The 16,220-nt window shown below is 42.0% G+C and overlaps 1 protein-coding gene across 1 annotated transcript; it reads left to right on the forward strand.

Moving 5' to 3' along the window:
• The first annotated feature begins 234 nt into the window (after positions 1-234).
• On the forward strand, positions 235-11,228 carry LOC102384310 (pantetheinase-like). Its single transcript, XM_014524967.2, is given in 8 exon segments — positions 235-252; positions 254-448; positions 524-654; positions 4,834-5,026; positions 6,303-6,591; positions 7,606-7,979; positions 9,632-9,802; positions 10,121-11,228. Coding segments are annotated over 8 exon segments (1,482 nt in total). The 3' UTR covers positions 10,232-11,228.
• The last annotated feature ends 4,992 nt before the right edge of the window (positions 11,229-16,220 follow it).

A 16,220-nucleotide genomic window follows, 5' to 3' on the forward strand; every position in this document is an offset into this window, starting at 1 on the left:
TTACTTGTTTGTGAGCAAAGTGACTCAGTTCCGGGATTTCTGCACTTCTGTGCCCTTTCTGACCTAAGATTTTCTAGATGTGGCAATGGTTGCACAATATTGGCTTCCCGCAATAGGATACCTTGATTTAAAAGCAAATGGAAATTTCCAAAGTTTGTCAATATATTTTCTTTTTTAAGCTTCTACCTTTGCCTGCACTTGCATACATTTCTGAGCACCCAAGAAGCTTCCAACATGGGCTGTTCCCCTCCTCCCTTTTTCTGCCATAGTTTTCATTCTGTCTGTCCTTAAGGCATATGCTTCGGACAGCTACATCGCAGCTGTATATGAGCACTCTGTTATATTGTCTGAGGAAACCAACTTACCAGTTTCTCCTGAAGATGCTTTGGTGCTGATGAACAAAAATATGGATGTTTTGAAAATAGCCATCAAAGCAGCAGCCCAACAGGTATAGTCAGATTGTACTGTAATTAGAGATATTTATTTTGGTGAAGATTGTTTAAACTTCATCTGTTTTTATTAGGGAGCACACATCATTGTGACCCCTGAAGATGGCATTTATGGCTGGGTCTTCACAAGGGAAACTATTTACCCCTACCTGGAGGATATTCCAGATCCACGGGTGAATTGGATTCCCTGTACTGATCCTGAAAGGTATTGCCTTTGCTACTGGAAAGAGGATTGGATTTGTTGGGGAAAAAAAATCTTCATTCAGCAGTGTAGATCTATATTAGCACTGTAGGATAAATGCTAAATAGATATTATGAATTTATAATAAGTCATCTTTTTCTTCATCTATTCTTTTTCCCCTCTCCCTCTTGCAGTTTAGTCTAATTAAAATGTCTTGCTTATTTAATGTACTTATTGGGGTCAATATTTAAGAAAGAAATGAAGAAAAAAATAAGTGTGATACTGAATTAGGCTCTATTTATTCAGTGTGTTCCATGCACATTCCAGCATGAAAATGAGGCATAAGAGATGCTAATTCCTAAAACAAGGGGAAACCTGCCCAGAAGTTGAAAATACACAAATTGTGGTATTTTTTGTTTTTAATTTGAACCTGATTTGAGCAATTACACATGATATAGTAAACTTCATAGTACTCTGAAAACATGCTTTGACTGCTACCTAATTGTTAAATGACAGCTCTTGTTATCATTTCTAAATGGATATTCTCAAGGTCACATTTCCTTTAATTGTTGGAAACATTAAATATATATTCTAAGAGGGGGAAATACACTTATTTGAATAAGTATTAGATTACAATTGAGGGAACACAGTCTGATGTAATTGTATAAGCTGTAGTACTAAAAACAAATCTTTAAAACTGAACTTTAATTTCTTTAGTGAAGGACCTCTGAACCCTGTGTGTATTTATGTTAGCTGCTTCTGTGTTTCATCAATGGTCAGTAAGATTTTTCCAAGCAGGGGAAGCTTGCCAATTTTTTTTCCGTATAAATAAAAAAAAAAGATTTGTGAGATTTGAAATCATAATATTCTTCTTCACAATTTATTTTTTTAAATCCTCAGACATTATATGTAACAGTATTTTAATATAGCAAGATTACTGGAATCTTGATAGATTTAATATATTTCATAGACATTAGGGCTGGAAGAGACCTATGATCCAGACCCCTGCCCCAAGGGCAGGAAGTCAGCTAGGGTCAAAGGATCCCAGCAAAATAAGCATCCAAACACTTCTTAAAGGAGTCCAGAGTAGGTGCTTGCACCACCTCAGGAGGGATACTATTCCAGGTCTTGGGGGCTCGGACAATAAAGACGTTTTTCCTTATGTCCAGCCTAAAATGGTCTTAGAGGAGTTTGTGACCGTTGGTCCTTGTCATCCATTGGGGCGCTCTGGTGAACAGGCGTTCCCCCAGTTCCTGATACACACACCTGATGTACTTATAGGCGGCCACCAGATCACCCCTGAGCCTGCGCTTTTCCAGGCTGAAGAGTCCCATGGCTCTCAGCCTGTCTTCACATGGCCTGTTCTCCTGCCCTCTGATCATGCGTGTGGCTCTCCTGTGGACTGAAAAGTAGTTATTTAATATTGATACCTGATAACAGTTGTGCTTTGAGTTCCTGAATGATAGTGTTAGGCACTAGCTGTGTTAAAGTTCTGCCACTAGATGACACTAGAAGCACATTTTTGTTAATTTTTTTCATGTAACAAGGGTTTGTTCTCAGCAGGTGCATCTACACAAGATGCTATTGTGCAGTTGTTACTGCTCATTTATTTAGTACTTGTACTAGCAAATACTAAATAAATGCACAGTAACTGGAGTTACTGCGTAGTAGTGCCAATGATTGTCTTTTAGATGACGTTACTGCACAGTAATAATCAGGGATCCTGGTTTTCCATGATTTACCTGAAACACTGTGTGTGTGTGTGTGTGTGTGTGTGTGTGTGTGTGTGTGTGTGTGTGTGTATGTATATTAGGGGTGTTTCATATAAATAATGGAAAAATGTGGATTCGTGGTTACTTTTTTTAAACCAAAAATTAGGGATTTTTTTTAAATCAGAGAAAGTCAGGATCCCTGCTAATAATACTGCACAGTAGTGTATTGCCACCGTCCATACTGTGATGCACTACTGCGCCATATATTTTGGCTACTGCACAGTCAGCATCTCATGTAGGTGTGCCCCGCATGTAGAAATGCAAGTTTCCTGTATCACTTGGTGGTAGATAAAGGATGAATTTAGCCATTCTAATCTCTGAAATCCACAACCATATTTATAGTGTTTATGAAATACATTTTTTTTTCTTTTAATCACTGTGTTTGTTTGAGTAGTGATTGTCAAATAAGCACTGGAAGGAGACAAGGGATCCACTGAGGTTCCTGCCAAAATTTCTAATGCTTTCACTGGTGCCAAGGTTTTGTCCATGGTCCCTGCCTCAAAGAATTCACAATCTAGTGCAGGCACACTCAGGAGAGCTTCAGATGTTTTTGACTTGTATGTTTAGGCTCCAGTCGGTCATGTTAGTATGGGTTTCTAGAATAAATACTTGAGATATTTTGGACTTTTTTTTTTTTTTTTAAGTTTCAGGAATCTCTTTTATGAAACAGATTTTTTTTTTTTATAAAAACAAACAAAAAATCCAGAATGAAGTATATTTATGTATGACTAAGCAAAGAAAAACTAAATTAAGCTTAAGAGTCGTATTAGTGTGAGGGCAGAAGAATCAGAATTGATAAGATTATCCCCCCCAAAAATCAGAAAGTCCAGAGTTTGTTTTTTAGAAAATGCATAAAACTTTGGGGATGTTAAAGTATGCTTGTGTGAAGCTTAATACTAGGCTGGAGAAATGCTCCTCATTAAAATAAAGGATGCCTGCTCAAAATGTTGTATCTTTTTTTTTCATTCCATCTGTAGGTATGTATGAATCCAAATTGATCAATGAACCTTGTTAGTGTGCCTTTATAATGTTAATATAAGGCTTCAATTAGGTAAACCCCCAGATTTCAAATATAAAAGAACCTGCATTTAAGTACAAAGGAGGTTTGATTTTTCTCATGCTTTTCTCTCTTCTCAGAGTTCTCTTGATACTTAATTTTGACATTTCCTAACTTATGAGCACCAGGCTTTATAATCTTCATTGTTCTTTTAATGCATTTTTTTATATAAACTGATCTCAGTGGGAGGAAGGGCTGGGTTTTAGTTAGCGAGAGGAAACTGGGTGAAGAGGAAAAGAGTGGGGAGTGAGAGGAGGCCCTTCAACTCTGTCAATTAGCATTATACATGGTGATGCAAGAATGACTGTTTTCTACAGTTCTCCAGCAACATAGAAATAAAAGGGTCCTCCTGGTCCATAAGATCTAGTCCCCTGGGTTTGTAGGCAACCATTTTTCCAGAAAGGTCCCCAACAGCATTCACTTAAGGTCCTCTCACATGTCCCAACCATGAAGCCTCCCTTAAAAAAGAAAACCCTACCATATAATAAAGATAAAGCTTAGGGGAAATATGGCACAGAATTTGTTAAGTAGGCTCAGAGGATCCTAGGAGATGGATCATGCTCTGTGCTACAGAGGGAGGCAAAAAATCCATGGTCTTTGCCAATTTGACTTGAGGGTAAAATTCCTCTCTGTTTTGACCCAATCTCATGAACAGAAACCTCCAGCCAGGTACCTAAGATGTTTATAAAAAAACAAGTAGCACACCCCAATGAACTCTTACCCCTAGCTGTGGCCAATGCTTCGGGGGAAGGAAAATGAGACACATTATACACGTGGTAATTATGCCTCCAAGGACACTCTGTCCTATCACATTAACCTTCTGTGAACTTGTCAAACTTCTTGCAGCAACTGAAGTTCCTTGTCCCATCTGTTTTGTCTAGAAGACAACAAAACCTTCTAGCTTCTGATGTAAATAGCCCATAATTCATTTGTGTCCATTCGATCTTAATATTATTCTTTAATTTAAATATCTCTTCTCCCTCCCTTATAGTGGCATCCCAGATGTACTTTAAAAAGTAATAATATTCCCTCTTCATTTCATTTTTGTTAGTTTAATCAAGTCAAGTTCTTTTGATCTCCTTTGAATATAACAAGTAAAGCTGTTTTGATTCCCTCGTGATATAGGTCCAAAATAAATAAACTAAACTAGAAAAAGTACAAAGAAGGACTAATTAGAAGATTGGGGAAATAGAGATGTTAAGTTATTAGACTTGTACACAATGTTCTAAGTGCCAGTAGTCTTATTTTTTGGCCTTTAGCTTGTCACCAAATACTCAGTCTTTTATTTCAATGTATTGATTGACTTAATCATTCTTCTGATTACAAAATATTACATTTAGAATTTGTACTGACATTTTCTTTTCTGACAATTAGATTTGGTCCTGTCCCAGTGCAAAAATGACTCAGCTGCATGGCAAGAAGCAACTCCATCTATGTGGTTGCTAATATTGGGGACAAGAAGCCCTGTAAATCCAGCGATCCCAAGTGTCCCAAAGATGGTCGCTATCAGTACAATACTGATGTTGTCTTTGATTCAGAAGGGAAGCTGGTGGCACGTTACCATAAGGTCAGAAATTACTTTGCAATGTTCAGTTCAATAATGGATTCCTTTCAGTTGTACCCTAATTGTAAATATTATTTCACCATAGTTTTAGTGCCATGTAAAAGATCAGAGTTTAATGCTTCAAGAGAGCATAGGCAGTCACTCTTTTTTAATGTGGAAGTATGATGAAATGTGCTCTTCTCTTGTCACTGTGGTTGCACTTTACCTTTCAAAAGTTAACCTTCTACTTTCTTGTTTGAACTAGCTCTTCTTTCAGTGAGCAACCACAAGTTGCTGCTTCTTCACAAACAAAGAAATGAAGGGCAGCCCAAGGTTGCCCACGAACTGTAGACAACATCTACTTGGATTCCTACTGTGCATACACAAGTACTAACTTTCTGACTGGTAAGCTGATTTAACTTTTTTAAGTCGACTTAACTGCCAGAGTGTACACACATGTGCAGTGGAGTTAATTTAAATGTGGTACAAGATAACACACCTTGAAGGTGTATTATCTTGAGTCACATTAGTTAGGTCAACTTCACTCACAAGATGGCTTCCACCATGTCAAGGAGCTGTATGTGTGTATAATCCAACGTGGCTTAACATACGTAGGCTTAGTTAAATTGAATTAGTTAAGTCGCCTTATTTTGACTTAGTACTTGTGTATGTACCTATAGGTAGTGAGCTAAGCTTAAGCCTTGAATTCATCCCAGTATTTTGTTCAGTGTAGACTAGGTGGACAGAAGCCTATTTTTGATTAAAAATCTGATACCTGCAAATGGGAATATTGGGGATACCAGAGCCCCTGACATCTAGTTATCAGAGTCAACAGCTACAAAACCTATGAATCTCTCTATAAAGGAAAGAGTTGATAAACTGCAGTATAACAGAATCCCTCTCACTGTACCCTCCCATCCAATTTAATATGTTGATGCCCTCAGATAGAAATAAGAGGAATAAGGATGGTGTGAGTCAGAATGAAGAGGACTGTGGAAAAAAGTTTCATACTTAGAGTCCCTAGCATGGTGGCATGAGGGAAATTTGGGGCAGACTGTTTCTGCAGTGGAGTAAGAATATGAGGAGGACTAACAGAACCCTGGCATGGGTTTTAGTCATATTTGACTTCTCCTGTGTCCTATATTTTGGCCTGATTTAAAATGGAATTTTAGAAGTGTAACAGAAAAGTAGACTCCATTCCCTATTTATATGACCATCTTTAAGTGTACTACATTCTAATTTATATAGCTCAATTTCCATCTTAATTTTTTTTCTTTCCGTCCTTCTTTTCCATGAACAGTACAACTTGTTCGTTACTGAAACGTATTTTAATTATCCAGAGCCTGAGTATGTGACTGTCAACATGTCCTTTGGAAACTTTGGTGTTTTCACTTGTGCAGACATACTTTTCCATGATCCTGCTGTGGTCCTGGCAAGTAAATTACAGGTGGATACTGTGCTGTTCCCAACAGCTTGGGGGAATACTTTGCCACTTTTGTCAGCTATTCAATTTCACTCTGCCTGGGCTATGGGAATGCATGTCAACTTTCTTTCAGCAAATACATGTAACTCCAGTGTGGATATGACAGGTAACTTATGATGAGTTAACTGATTAGGTACCTTAACTTTCTAAATTTTTGCACGGAAGCAAGTGTTTGTAGTGTCATGGACTTAGTAATGAATACTGGTACTTACAATCAAGTTAAAATGTTAAACTTGAAAATTAAAATGTTTTACATTAATTTTAGACATTTAAACCTTTGGATGGTTTTAAATAATTGATTCCCCTGAACTCTTATATTTGTGTTCCAGTTCAAGGCTGCATTGTTCTTTAGCGGTGCTATAATTCTGTCTTGTTACTTTGAAGTAACAAATGATCATCTCCACTAGATGGAGACTCCGTGCTTATAAATACTTTTAACCAAGCTGCAATGGGTGATTTTCACACACTATCTGTTTGTATACATTGAGACAAACCTTTCTTTACACACTTTTTTGTTGGATTTTTTTCCAGATATGCTAGAATTTATATCCATTGAAGTCTTGTATTATGTTTGTAATACATAAAGCAGTATTATAGAACATGAGCTGATATATCTGAAGAATGAAGTTTAGATTTGCAGAGTTGGTAAATAAAAATGAACTGGCATATCTTTCCCTTTCCAACTACAAGGCTTATCCAGGTCATTATTTTAGCATTACTGGGGAGGGAGAGCGAGCAATTCCAACAGAGTTAATACTAAACTTTTTATCACTGGGGCAAGTTATGCAATTTTGAGCTGTTTGTACTTATTTCTAAAATAACATGGCATATTGTTTTAGGAGGATGGTATATTTTGTGGTATTTAATGTGTGGCTATTTTATTAATATCAGCATCAGAATGTAGCTAGCACCAATTTAGTGTCACAAAACTATTTTTGAGTTTGGTTCAGTTTTCATTGATTGTAATGACTAGTGGATTGAGTTTATTGTTTATAAAGGTGCTACTTTTATTTTTATTCCCATGCAGTTTAGTTTAATATTGTCAGAATATATCTTGCTGCTAAAGATGCAATCAAAAGTATAGAACAATTGATTGTTTTCTCCTACATGGCATTCACAGGGAATGGTATATATGGACCAAATGGACCCATAGCATACCATTACAATACAGAAACAGAGAATGGTCATCTCCTTATTGCACAACTGAACTCACGGCCTCATCTGTCTCCCACCTACCCTCTTGCTGTCAAATGGAGCTCATATGCCACAAGCATAAAACACTTCTCACCAAGTGACCAAGACTTCACTGGAGTCGTTTACTATGATCTGTTTACCTTCATGGAGCTTACCAAGATTGAAGGAAATCATACCGTTTGCCAGAAGAACTTCTGCTGCCATTTGACCTACCGAATGGCGGAGAAGCGAGAGGATGAAGCTTATGTGCTAGGTGCATTTGATGGGCTCCACATTGTTGAAGGAGAATATTATTTGCAGGTAAAGCTTTTTACTACTTATTTTTGGGATGGAGGGCTGCAGCATTCCTTCTTCATATACAGCTTCTTCACACCTATTCCAGGGGGTATGTAGGAACATCATCAAATTGCTTTCCTAAAAGCAGTGTTTGAAAAATAAGAACTTACTTTCTTAAGAAGTCTTAACAGACTTTAGGATCTTGTTTCTCAGTTCTTCCTACAGTTTTGAAGTCATCTGAGGTCTGCAATGTCTTTGACACCCCAAGCACTAAGGGTGCTTATGTAAGTTTACATTTTTTGCTCAATCTGGCCTCTGAAAGTGCTCTACAGCTGTGACATAACATACATTCACAGCTGTAGAGCACTTTTAAAATGGCCAATTGCATGAAAAAATAACCCTCACTAAATCAGCTATTTGCTGAAGGCATTCTAGAGCAGAGTGCATTAGGGAACTTCTGTTCTGGTTTCCTTGAGGGTTCATTTTTTGCATGCACAGGAGGAGAAAGTATCCTCTCTGGTCAGTGGGTGGAGAAGGGGAAGGTAGAACCTCACAGTCACCCATCCCAGCTACCCAGCTGAGGTATTGTGGGGAGCCAGGCCAGGCCTGCGAGGTAAGGGGGCTGCGTTCTACCGCCTGCCCCAAGCTCTAACTATGGCAAAGCCCAAATGGCAGCTGCATGCTGCTGCTGTCAAGAGGCTCAGCACAGGGATGGGAAAGGGAGACCCTCTTCCCCTGGTCCTGCCTGAGCCTCTTGAAAGGGGCAGTACACAGCTGCCAGCTTGGCTTTGTCATGGCTGGAGCCGGGAGGGGCAGGGCTGGGGGGAGTGGTGGTCTGGCAGCCCCCTGGGAGGCTGCCGGATCACCCCTGCTTGCTGGCCAGGACCAGTGCAGGCAGGCTCCAGGCCCCACAACCCAACATCTGTTGGGTGAAGGGAGCTCTAACTCAGGGCACTTTGTATAAAGTGCCGTGAGTTAAAGCACTTCCCCCAAATGTCTTGAGTTTATCCCTATCCTTTGGGTTCAGAGAAGTTTCAGTGTTTGTAAAAAGCAACACATGCTGCTCTTCTAGAACACAGTTTAGCTTTAGTAGAACTACAGTTTGGCTTTTACCCTGAGCCTGTATGATGAATGAATGAACGAATGAATGAATCTAGAGCTTGTTGACTTAGCATGTAGACTGAGTAATGCGGAAGAGCTGGTTTTGACGATAAATACTAGCATTATCTGAGATAACGCTCATGATGAAGATCACAAGATCATTTATTTGTGATAACAGTAACAAAATAAAGAATCTAAAGCATGGATGTAATCAAGTTAGTCCTTGCCATTTGCTTGGTGCTGTGTAAACTTAAATGGCTCCTTGCAATATTACCTGTAAGGCATACAAATATCCTTGTGTTTCTGGGAAACTAAAACAGAGCTGCAGGCCACAAACCATTCCAATAGCAGATGAACACTTGTGTATATGAAGGGATATGAAGTGTGTATGTAACATTGTGGTACTGGGTGTAGAATTCTATTGTATTGCAGAGCTTCAGAGAATCTATAACTGGCTTAATTAAGTGTCTGTACTTTTCCCAAAAGCGTTGCAATGGAAGATTTTTCTGATTGCTTTCAAGGCTAGTTCTCAATTACTGTAAGTTCCCTAGAATATACCCCTGTCTTCTCCACAGATATGCACACTGCTGAAGTGTAAGAGTACAGATTTAAAAACTTGTGGACAGCCAGTGGCTACTGCTCAGACCAGGTTTGAGGCGTTCTCCCTCAGTGGCACGTTTGGCACTAGTTATGTCTTTCCAGAAGTCTTGCTCAGTGGGGTTCAACTGGCACCAGGAGAGTTTCAGGTAAGAGGATGTCTTCAAACTGTTTAAATCTGATTTCATGTGTGTCCTGTGTCCCTATTCTCAGAGAATGCGGGCCAGTACTATACAATTTTCTTTTAGTTAGACATTTTGGGTGTATTAAACACTCTCTACTTTAGTAATTGGATCAACTGAGAGATGGCTGTTGCTGTGGCTTCCTTTTTATTCTTTACAGCATTTGTGCCTTTTTCCAAGAAGGCAATTCAGCTGAAATACATTAATAATTTGTTGTTGCCTTTCACAATTCAGTATTACTGGAATGTTAATAGTCTTGTTTACCTTTCTTCTTTCTCTAACTAGATATTAAGTGATGGACGTCTGGTAAGCCAGAATGGGACATCCAGGCCAGTTTTGACAGTGGCACTCTTTGGGAGGTGGTATGAGAAGGACCCACAACAGGCTTCCTCATAATGTCACTATTGATGCCTTCTTAGAATGTACATTTGCATAACACTGATGAATGCTAAGTACTATCATTATCTCTCCTTTTCTAAAATCTAACTGTAGTTTGCCTACATTGGTTTGCTGTCATGATTCCATTTCAATGCCACTGAATAAGTCAGTGTCCATCAGTCATTGTCTTCGCTGGCTGATGGCCTCTCTCTGCTTGTGACAGGCCTGATCCTGCTACCATTTGGGTGAACTGAAAAATTTGATGCTTAAGGCTCATGCCCTATCTCAGCAGACATTGGCCCAAGCAGTAAAATTTCCCTTTACAGCCTGATTTCTTAATACTCCATATAATTTCTGTAGTAGTTGGAGTACATAATAGCATATCTGGGATTTTGTTAGGTACATATTAAATAAGTCTTTAGAAAAAAACAGAAGTTTAGGTAAATAATTTATTAGATCAAGTATTAACATCTTTCACAAACACAGATTTGGAAAATAACTACGTTAATATATTGCCAAATATACTAATATGACTTTCAAATAAGTGTGCCTTTTAGTAGGTTATCCCATTACATTAAATTGCAATTTAAAAAAGCTGAGTTTTCTGCATGTGGCATATTTTTCCTATGCATTGTATATTATGGGCACATTTTAAATGTGTGGGAAATGCCCTTTTTAAAGAAATGGCAGTCATTGTGTCATGGATTTCAAAGAGTAATCGATGCCGAGGTTCTGCCTATGTTTTAGGTTTTCATCCTGAATTCAGTTTATTATGGTATATGCTTAACTTGTTTGAATTAGTAGACTGATTAGATTCACTGAAAGCATTTGCATGTGTGTGTGCAAGATTGGGATGTAGTACTTAAATTATAGTGGAGTGGGGCCTCTACAGAGTGCTGTTAAACTAGGTGCTTTTGGATTAGATTACTTTGTTATGTAAGAACAAATATGGGTATGTGTAATTGTAATTCAGTATTGTTCTGAACATTTTGTTTTTAAATAAAATAGTGCTTGATTCCGTTTTTGTTTGTTTTATGGACATACCTAAGCAAATATTAAATATTGCAACTAGATATTGCATAAGATAAACTAAAATACAGTTTTATGCTTATGCATTGTCACTAAAATGTAACCATTCTACATAGGGTGACCTTATGTCCTGGTTTAGGTGGGATTTCAGAGGCTGGTCCTGGCCACCTGTTGAGAATTTATAATAGGTGTCCGAGAAATGCAGGGGCACTGGGTGCAGTCTGGCTGGTATGTGGAATGGTATGGAGCACCTTGCAGGTCTGCCCGGCACACATCTTTACCCCAAATGATATGTGAGAGCGCCAGAGGAGCAGGGGGTGGAGGGGGTGGGGAGCTGTCTCCCAGATTTCCTGGGTGATGTCAGGGATTTCCGGGATTTCCATACAGTCAGCTTAATTCTAGATAATCTCAAGACAGCCATAGTAAAGGTAAAGGAAATACTTATTTTAACTCTGCTACTGTATGGAAATGCATGGTATATGAAAAAGTCACAGAACAGATAAGAGAATGGAGAGCATTAGCAGGAAAAATATCCTATTTGAAAGGATGAAATTCACAGAAATTTGACTCTACAACCTTTTAAGAAACTGGGAAGTAGCTTTAATAAAATTCTAGTGAGTAATGCACAAGAAAGGCTTCAGGTCTTGTGCTTGTGGGTAGCAAACCAAAATGTGATTCTTTTAATTCCCATGAATTTGGGTGCAGGGAAGGTTCTTGTCATGCTCTCTTTATGTCTGGAATGGTATTTAAATCAAAAAAGACTTTTAGGGATAGATTCTTTCCTTTTTTGTGCCTTGCTTGCTGGTTACCATGATACCCTTGGCCTGCAGAAAATGTTGTGTGCAAGAATGGACAGATTTCATCTTTTTAAATTGTGTAACCATTTCTGTTAGCAACATTGGGCTGAGAGATGCCTTTCGGCAAATTGTGTGTCCATGTTTCTCTTCTGCAGTTCTTAAAAGGCTCTGGGGCAAGGTCAGGTTTTTCTGTTCTGTTTGACTTGGTCAGTACAGTGGGAGATGCAAGAATGTAAGTAAACAAGACACTCGACTAATGTAGCAATAGTTTTCACAGTCAAGCCAAACTATATAACAAGGTGGAAATGGCTGAATAGACTAAATCACCAATAAATAAACCAATAAATGATTCATGTAAAGTTAAACAGAGAAAAATAAACTAATGATATCCAAAGCCAAAACTATTCATCACAAACAAAACTCACTAACTACAAAGTGTAATACACAGACACGCATACACACATATGAGTAAATGAACAGGGAAAAATGGCCACTCAAAAGAAGCAGGAGGTCTAAGGAAAACTTTCCAAGTACAACCAAGGGGAAAAATTACTATCTACAGGCACTGGGGTAGGGAACAAGTAGCAACAGCAGTAGTGATATATCTTCCCCCTGTTTTGTCCCCCCCTGCCGGACCTTCTTATTGCTCATTGGGTGCATGTGCCTGTGCAATTAATTCAAAGCAATAAACCCTGACACACATCATTGTGTTTGCTGCAGTTCTGGGAACATTTGCACCTTGAGCTGGGTCGGAGTAGCCCCAGCTAGTAGGGGGCTCAGGGGATCAGCCTGCCAGCCTGAGGCTGCTCTGAGCTAGCTCAACATGCTACAGAGGGGCTATTTGGGCATAGGCAGATTAACTCGCAGGCCAGCCCAGGCCCAGAGACCCCTGCCAATCAGGGCCTCTCAGAGGCAGGTGCTGGGGGGTGGAAGAAGGGGGGCAGCTAGGCACAGACAAAACCAGCAGCCGGGCTGTGCCAGGTCACGCATGTGACACAGTGGGCGATGGCCACCAGGTACTGGGTGAGGAGCAGGGCACAACCATGCCAGAGCCCTAGGAACAGCTGGAGCTGCTGGTGGCAGGGAGTGGAGCCAGGCATGGTCTGTGGCTGGGACCTGTTGGTGGAGGGGTGACACCAATGCAGCCAGGTCCCTGGCCCAGTCTGGCCGCAATCCTGTATGTTGGCCAGGTACCGCTGCAGCTGGGCTGAGCAATGGCAGGGCAAGACGCCACCCCTAGAACTCAGTCCATGCTGTACACACCCAGTGGGCAGTGGGTCCATTCCCCTAGCAATGTCCTGCCATGATGTTGTGTGGGTCCTGTGCGATTAGCCCTGGGCTCTGACTCCTGCAGAGACCTGTGGGAGGGGGGTAGCTGTGTTTCCTGCCCTGGGCCTGGGGAGCAGCATGTCCCACTCAGGCCACTTCCCACTGGGGATGGAGCATGCAGCTTCAGGGAAGGCCCAGGTCCTGCAGGACAGCATGGGTGGGTTGAGGAGAGGAGACCAGCACTGTAGCCTGGCAGGAAGGGCCTGATGGTGCCTGCAAGCTTTGGCAGGTGCAGCAGAGCAACATGGAGGTTGCTCCAGGCTTGGCTCCATAGGCAACTGGTAGGAGGGACATGGTGGGGGTAGAGGGGGGCATGTGCCCCACCCCGCCCCCCGCTGGGTGGCTTCTGTGGGTTCTCGCCAGCCCCGACTCCACTGCTGTGCTGCCAGCAGCTTCTGCAGATGCTCACCAGCCCGTCCCTGCCACCAATGCTTCCGTCAGCTTCTGAGGGTGCTCGCCAGTCCCGTCCCCACTACCAATGCTGATGCTGGCTTCTGTGGGTGCACCCCCCCAACTGAAGAGGCACCAGTTGCTCATGCTTGGTTATCTCCTCCTGCAGTGGTGGCAACCCAGCACCATCAGGGCAGGAGCTGCCTCAGAGCCAGCATAGCTTGGTCCCTGCTGCCCCATGTTCTGGGACTGTTCAAGCCCTTCCCCATTGGTCCAGTCTAACTCAGTTTCCAGGTGCCCCATCCCACTCCTATCGCACTTCCCTGTGTTGCTGCTGCATGTGCTCAGTCCTGCAGACTGGCAGCAACAGTGGGACCTGTGTGAGTAGAATGGCCTGCACTGGTTACACCCTGGGACCAGCTGTGGCCCCCGCCCCTGGGGCAGCACACGGCTTCAAGTGGGGCTCATGGTGCCTCGTGCTCTGCTCTGGGAGCCCTTGCATGTCTCCCCATGCACTTTGCCACTCAGAAGCCCTGCCCCCCCCCCCAAGCCACACCTCCCCACGTCCTAAAGTGGCATGGAAGTGGCTGGGGGGCCCCCTCCAATTTTCTGTTTGCCTAGGGCCCCAGTAAATCTTAATCTGCCACTGTGTTGGGCACAAGGGTGCTCCAGTGTGGGACTAACTCACAGGCAGACCCCCAACTGAAACACTGTTGTGCCCCAGTCATTCCCATCTCTGTCTACACGTGTTGTGGCAAAGTACTTTACTTCACTGGAGGATACTACTTGTCTATACAAGCAGCATCCTGTGGTGTAGCAAATTAGTTTACTCTGACCTAATAACTTTGCACATGTAGATTCTGAAACATTTTCTGGGTGCATATATGTGTTCATTAATGTGCTGTAGTTACTGCGCATTAAGTTTAGTACTTGTATAACCAAATATTAAATCAAAGTGCACTAACTAGTGCTACTGCTTAATAACCTCAGTACACAGCTTTTTAGTGATGCTAACTGCGCAGTAGCCTGATACTAATGCGCAATACATATTAGCAAGATTTTTGCCACATGCAATGTTATTAGGCTACTGCACAGTGTCATTAAGCTACTGTGCAGTTAGTGTCTTGTGCAGACGCGCCCACTGAAGAGCTAATTAGGCAACTCCACATTAAATGTCTCATATAGATGTGCCAATTGAGACATGAACAGGGGAAGAACAGGAAGGGGTGGGCTTCTTCCTTATCAGGTCAAGGTCCTCTGAAATTCTGTGGACTATAGGTGAAGGGCTAAAGAAGCAATACCTGCTGTTTTATTATTTAGGAGTACCACAGTGAGAGGCACAGTTCGGGAAGTGTGTAGTTTCTCCTTCTGCTTTGAGACAAGTGAAGGAATAGAGCCAGGGCCTGTGTAGGGGGCTGAGACTGTCATCTGGAGAGTTCTAGCTTGTGAGCTAAATATCTAAGTGACAAAATTTATGAGCTTTGGGGCTTGAAATCACTGGTGCTTGCACCTGATGGTTCCTAAAAGTTTCTGTGGCCGCCTCCCACAAGAAGACACCATCCCATTCACTGTCCCGTTGTGATTGCCACTTCTGCTCCTTCTGCTGGCAGTGTGTTCCATGTTCCCACTACTGTAGCTCCTCCTGCTGATCTGTGATGCTACTTAATTCATTGCCTTGACACTGCAGCTCCATCAGTATCTCACTGATGGCCTACTTCCTGCATGCCCTTTGTTGCAGCATCTTTTCTATCTGGGTTAAGGAGGGCCATCACAGACGAGCTCTTGCTTGGGATCCCAGCCTTAACACAGACTCTAAATAGCCCTTGAAGCCAGCCCAGTCATAGCTTCTAGAGTGGGTTTGCTCCTTGGTCTTTGGACTCTGAGGCCAGGCTTTTAGCTCTCACTGAGCTGACAGGACTGCTTTCTCATTTAGTACTGCTTTAGCAAGTACTAACTGTGCAGTACCAAATGCACAGTCAGGGGCACATGTAGAAGAACAGGAGGGGACCGGTTTCTCCATTATCAGGTCAATGCCCTTGCACCATGTAGTTATTCATGGCCCGCTTTGGCACAGCTCCTGGATGTCTCGGACGGCCAGGGCCGACTCGAGTTACGCTCGTACGTCAGGGCGGGCTGGTGAATGGAGAGGCAGACACAACTTATTGGTTGTAAAAAACTTTACTCACGCCGCTTGCAATCACGATGCAGGTGGTCCGGTCGTCGGAACAACCGCACGAGTTGTTCCAGCTGGCGGGGCCCAAGCCAGTTAATCCGTCCGCAATTCAAAGCCGGCGGGGAAAGGGGTACGTCGGGGTTGCGCTCGGTGACGGGAAGAAAGATCGATAGGTGATCAGTCTATCGATTGGCAGCCACAAGTCAGATAACTTCAGAGGCACTCTGCAGCGTGCTCAAAGCTCTTCGACTTGGGCGGAACTCGCGCGGAATTTTAAACGGCCAGCGAC

The sequence above is a fragment of the Alligator sinensis genome, unplaced genomic scaffold, assembly GCF_000455745.1.
Source record: "Alligator sinensis unplaced genomic scaffold, ASM45574v1 scaffold1338_1, whole genome shotgun sequence".
In the NCBI taxonomy this organism is placed as follows: domain Eukaryota; kingdom Metazoa; phylum Chordata; order Crocodylia; family Alligatoridae; genus Alligator; species Alligator sinensis.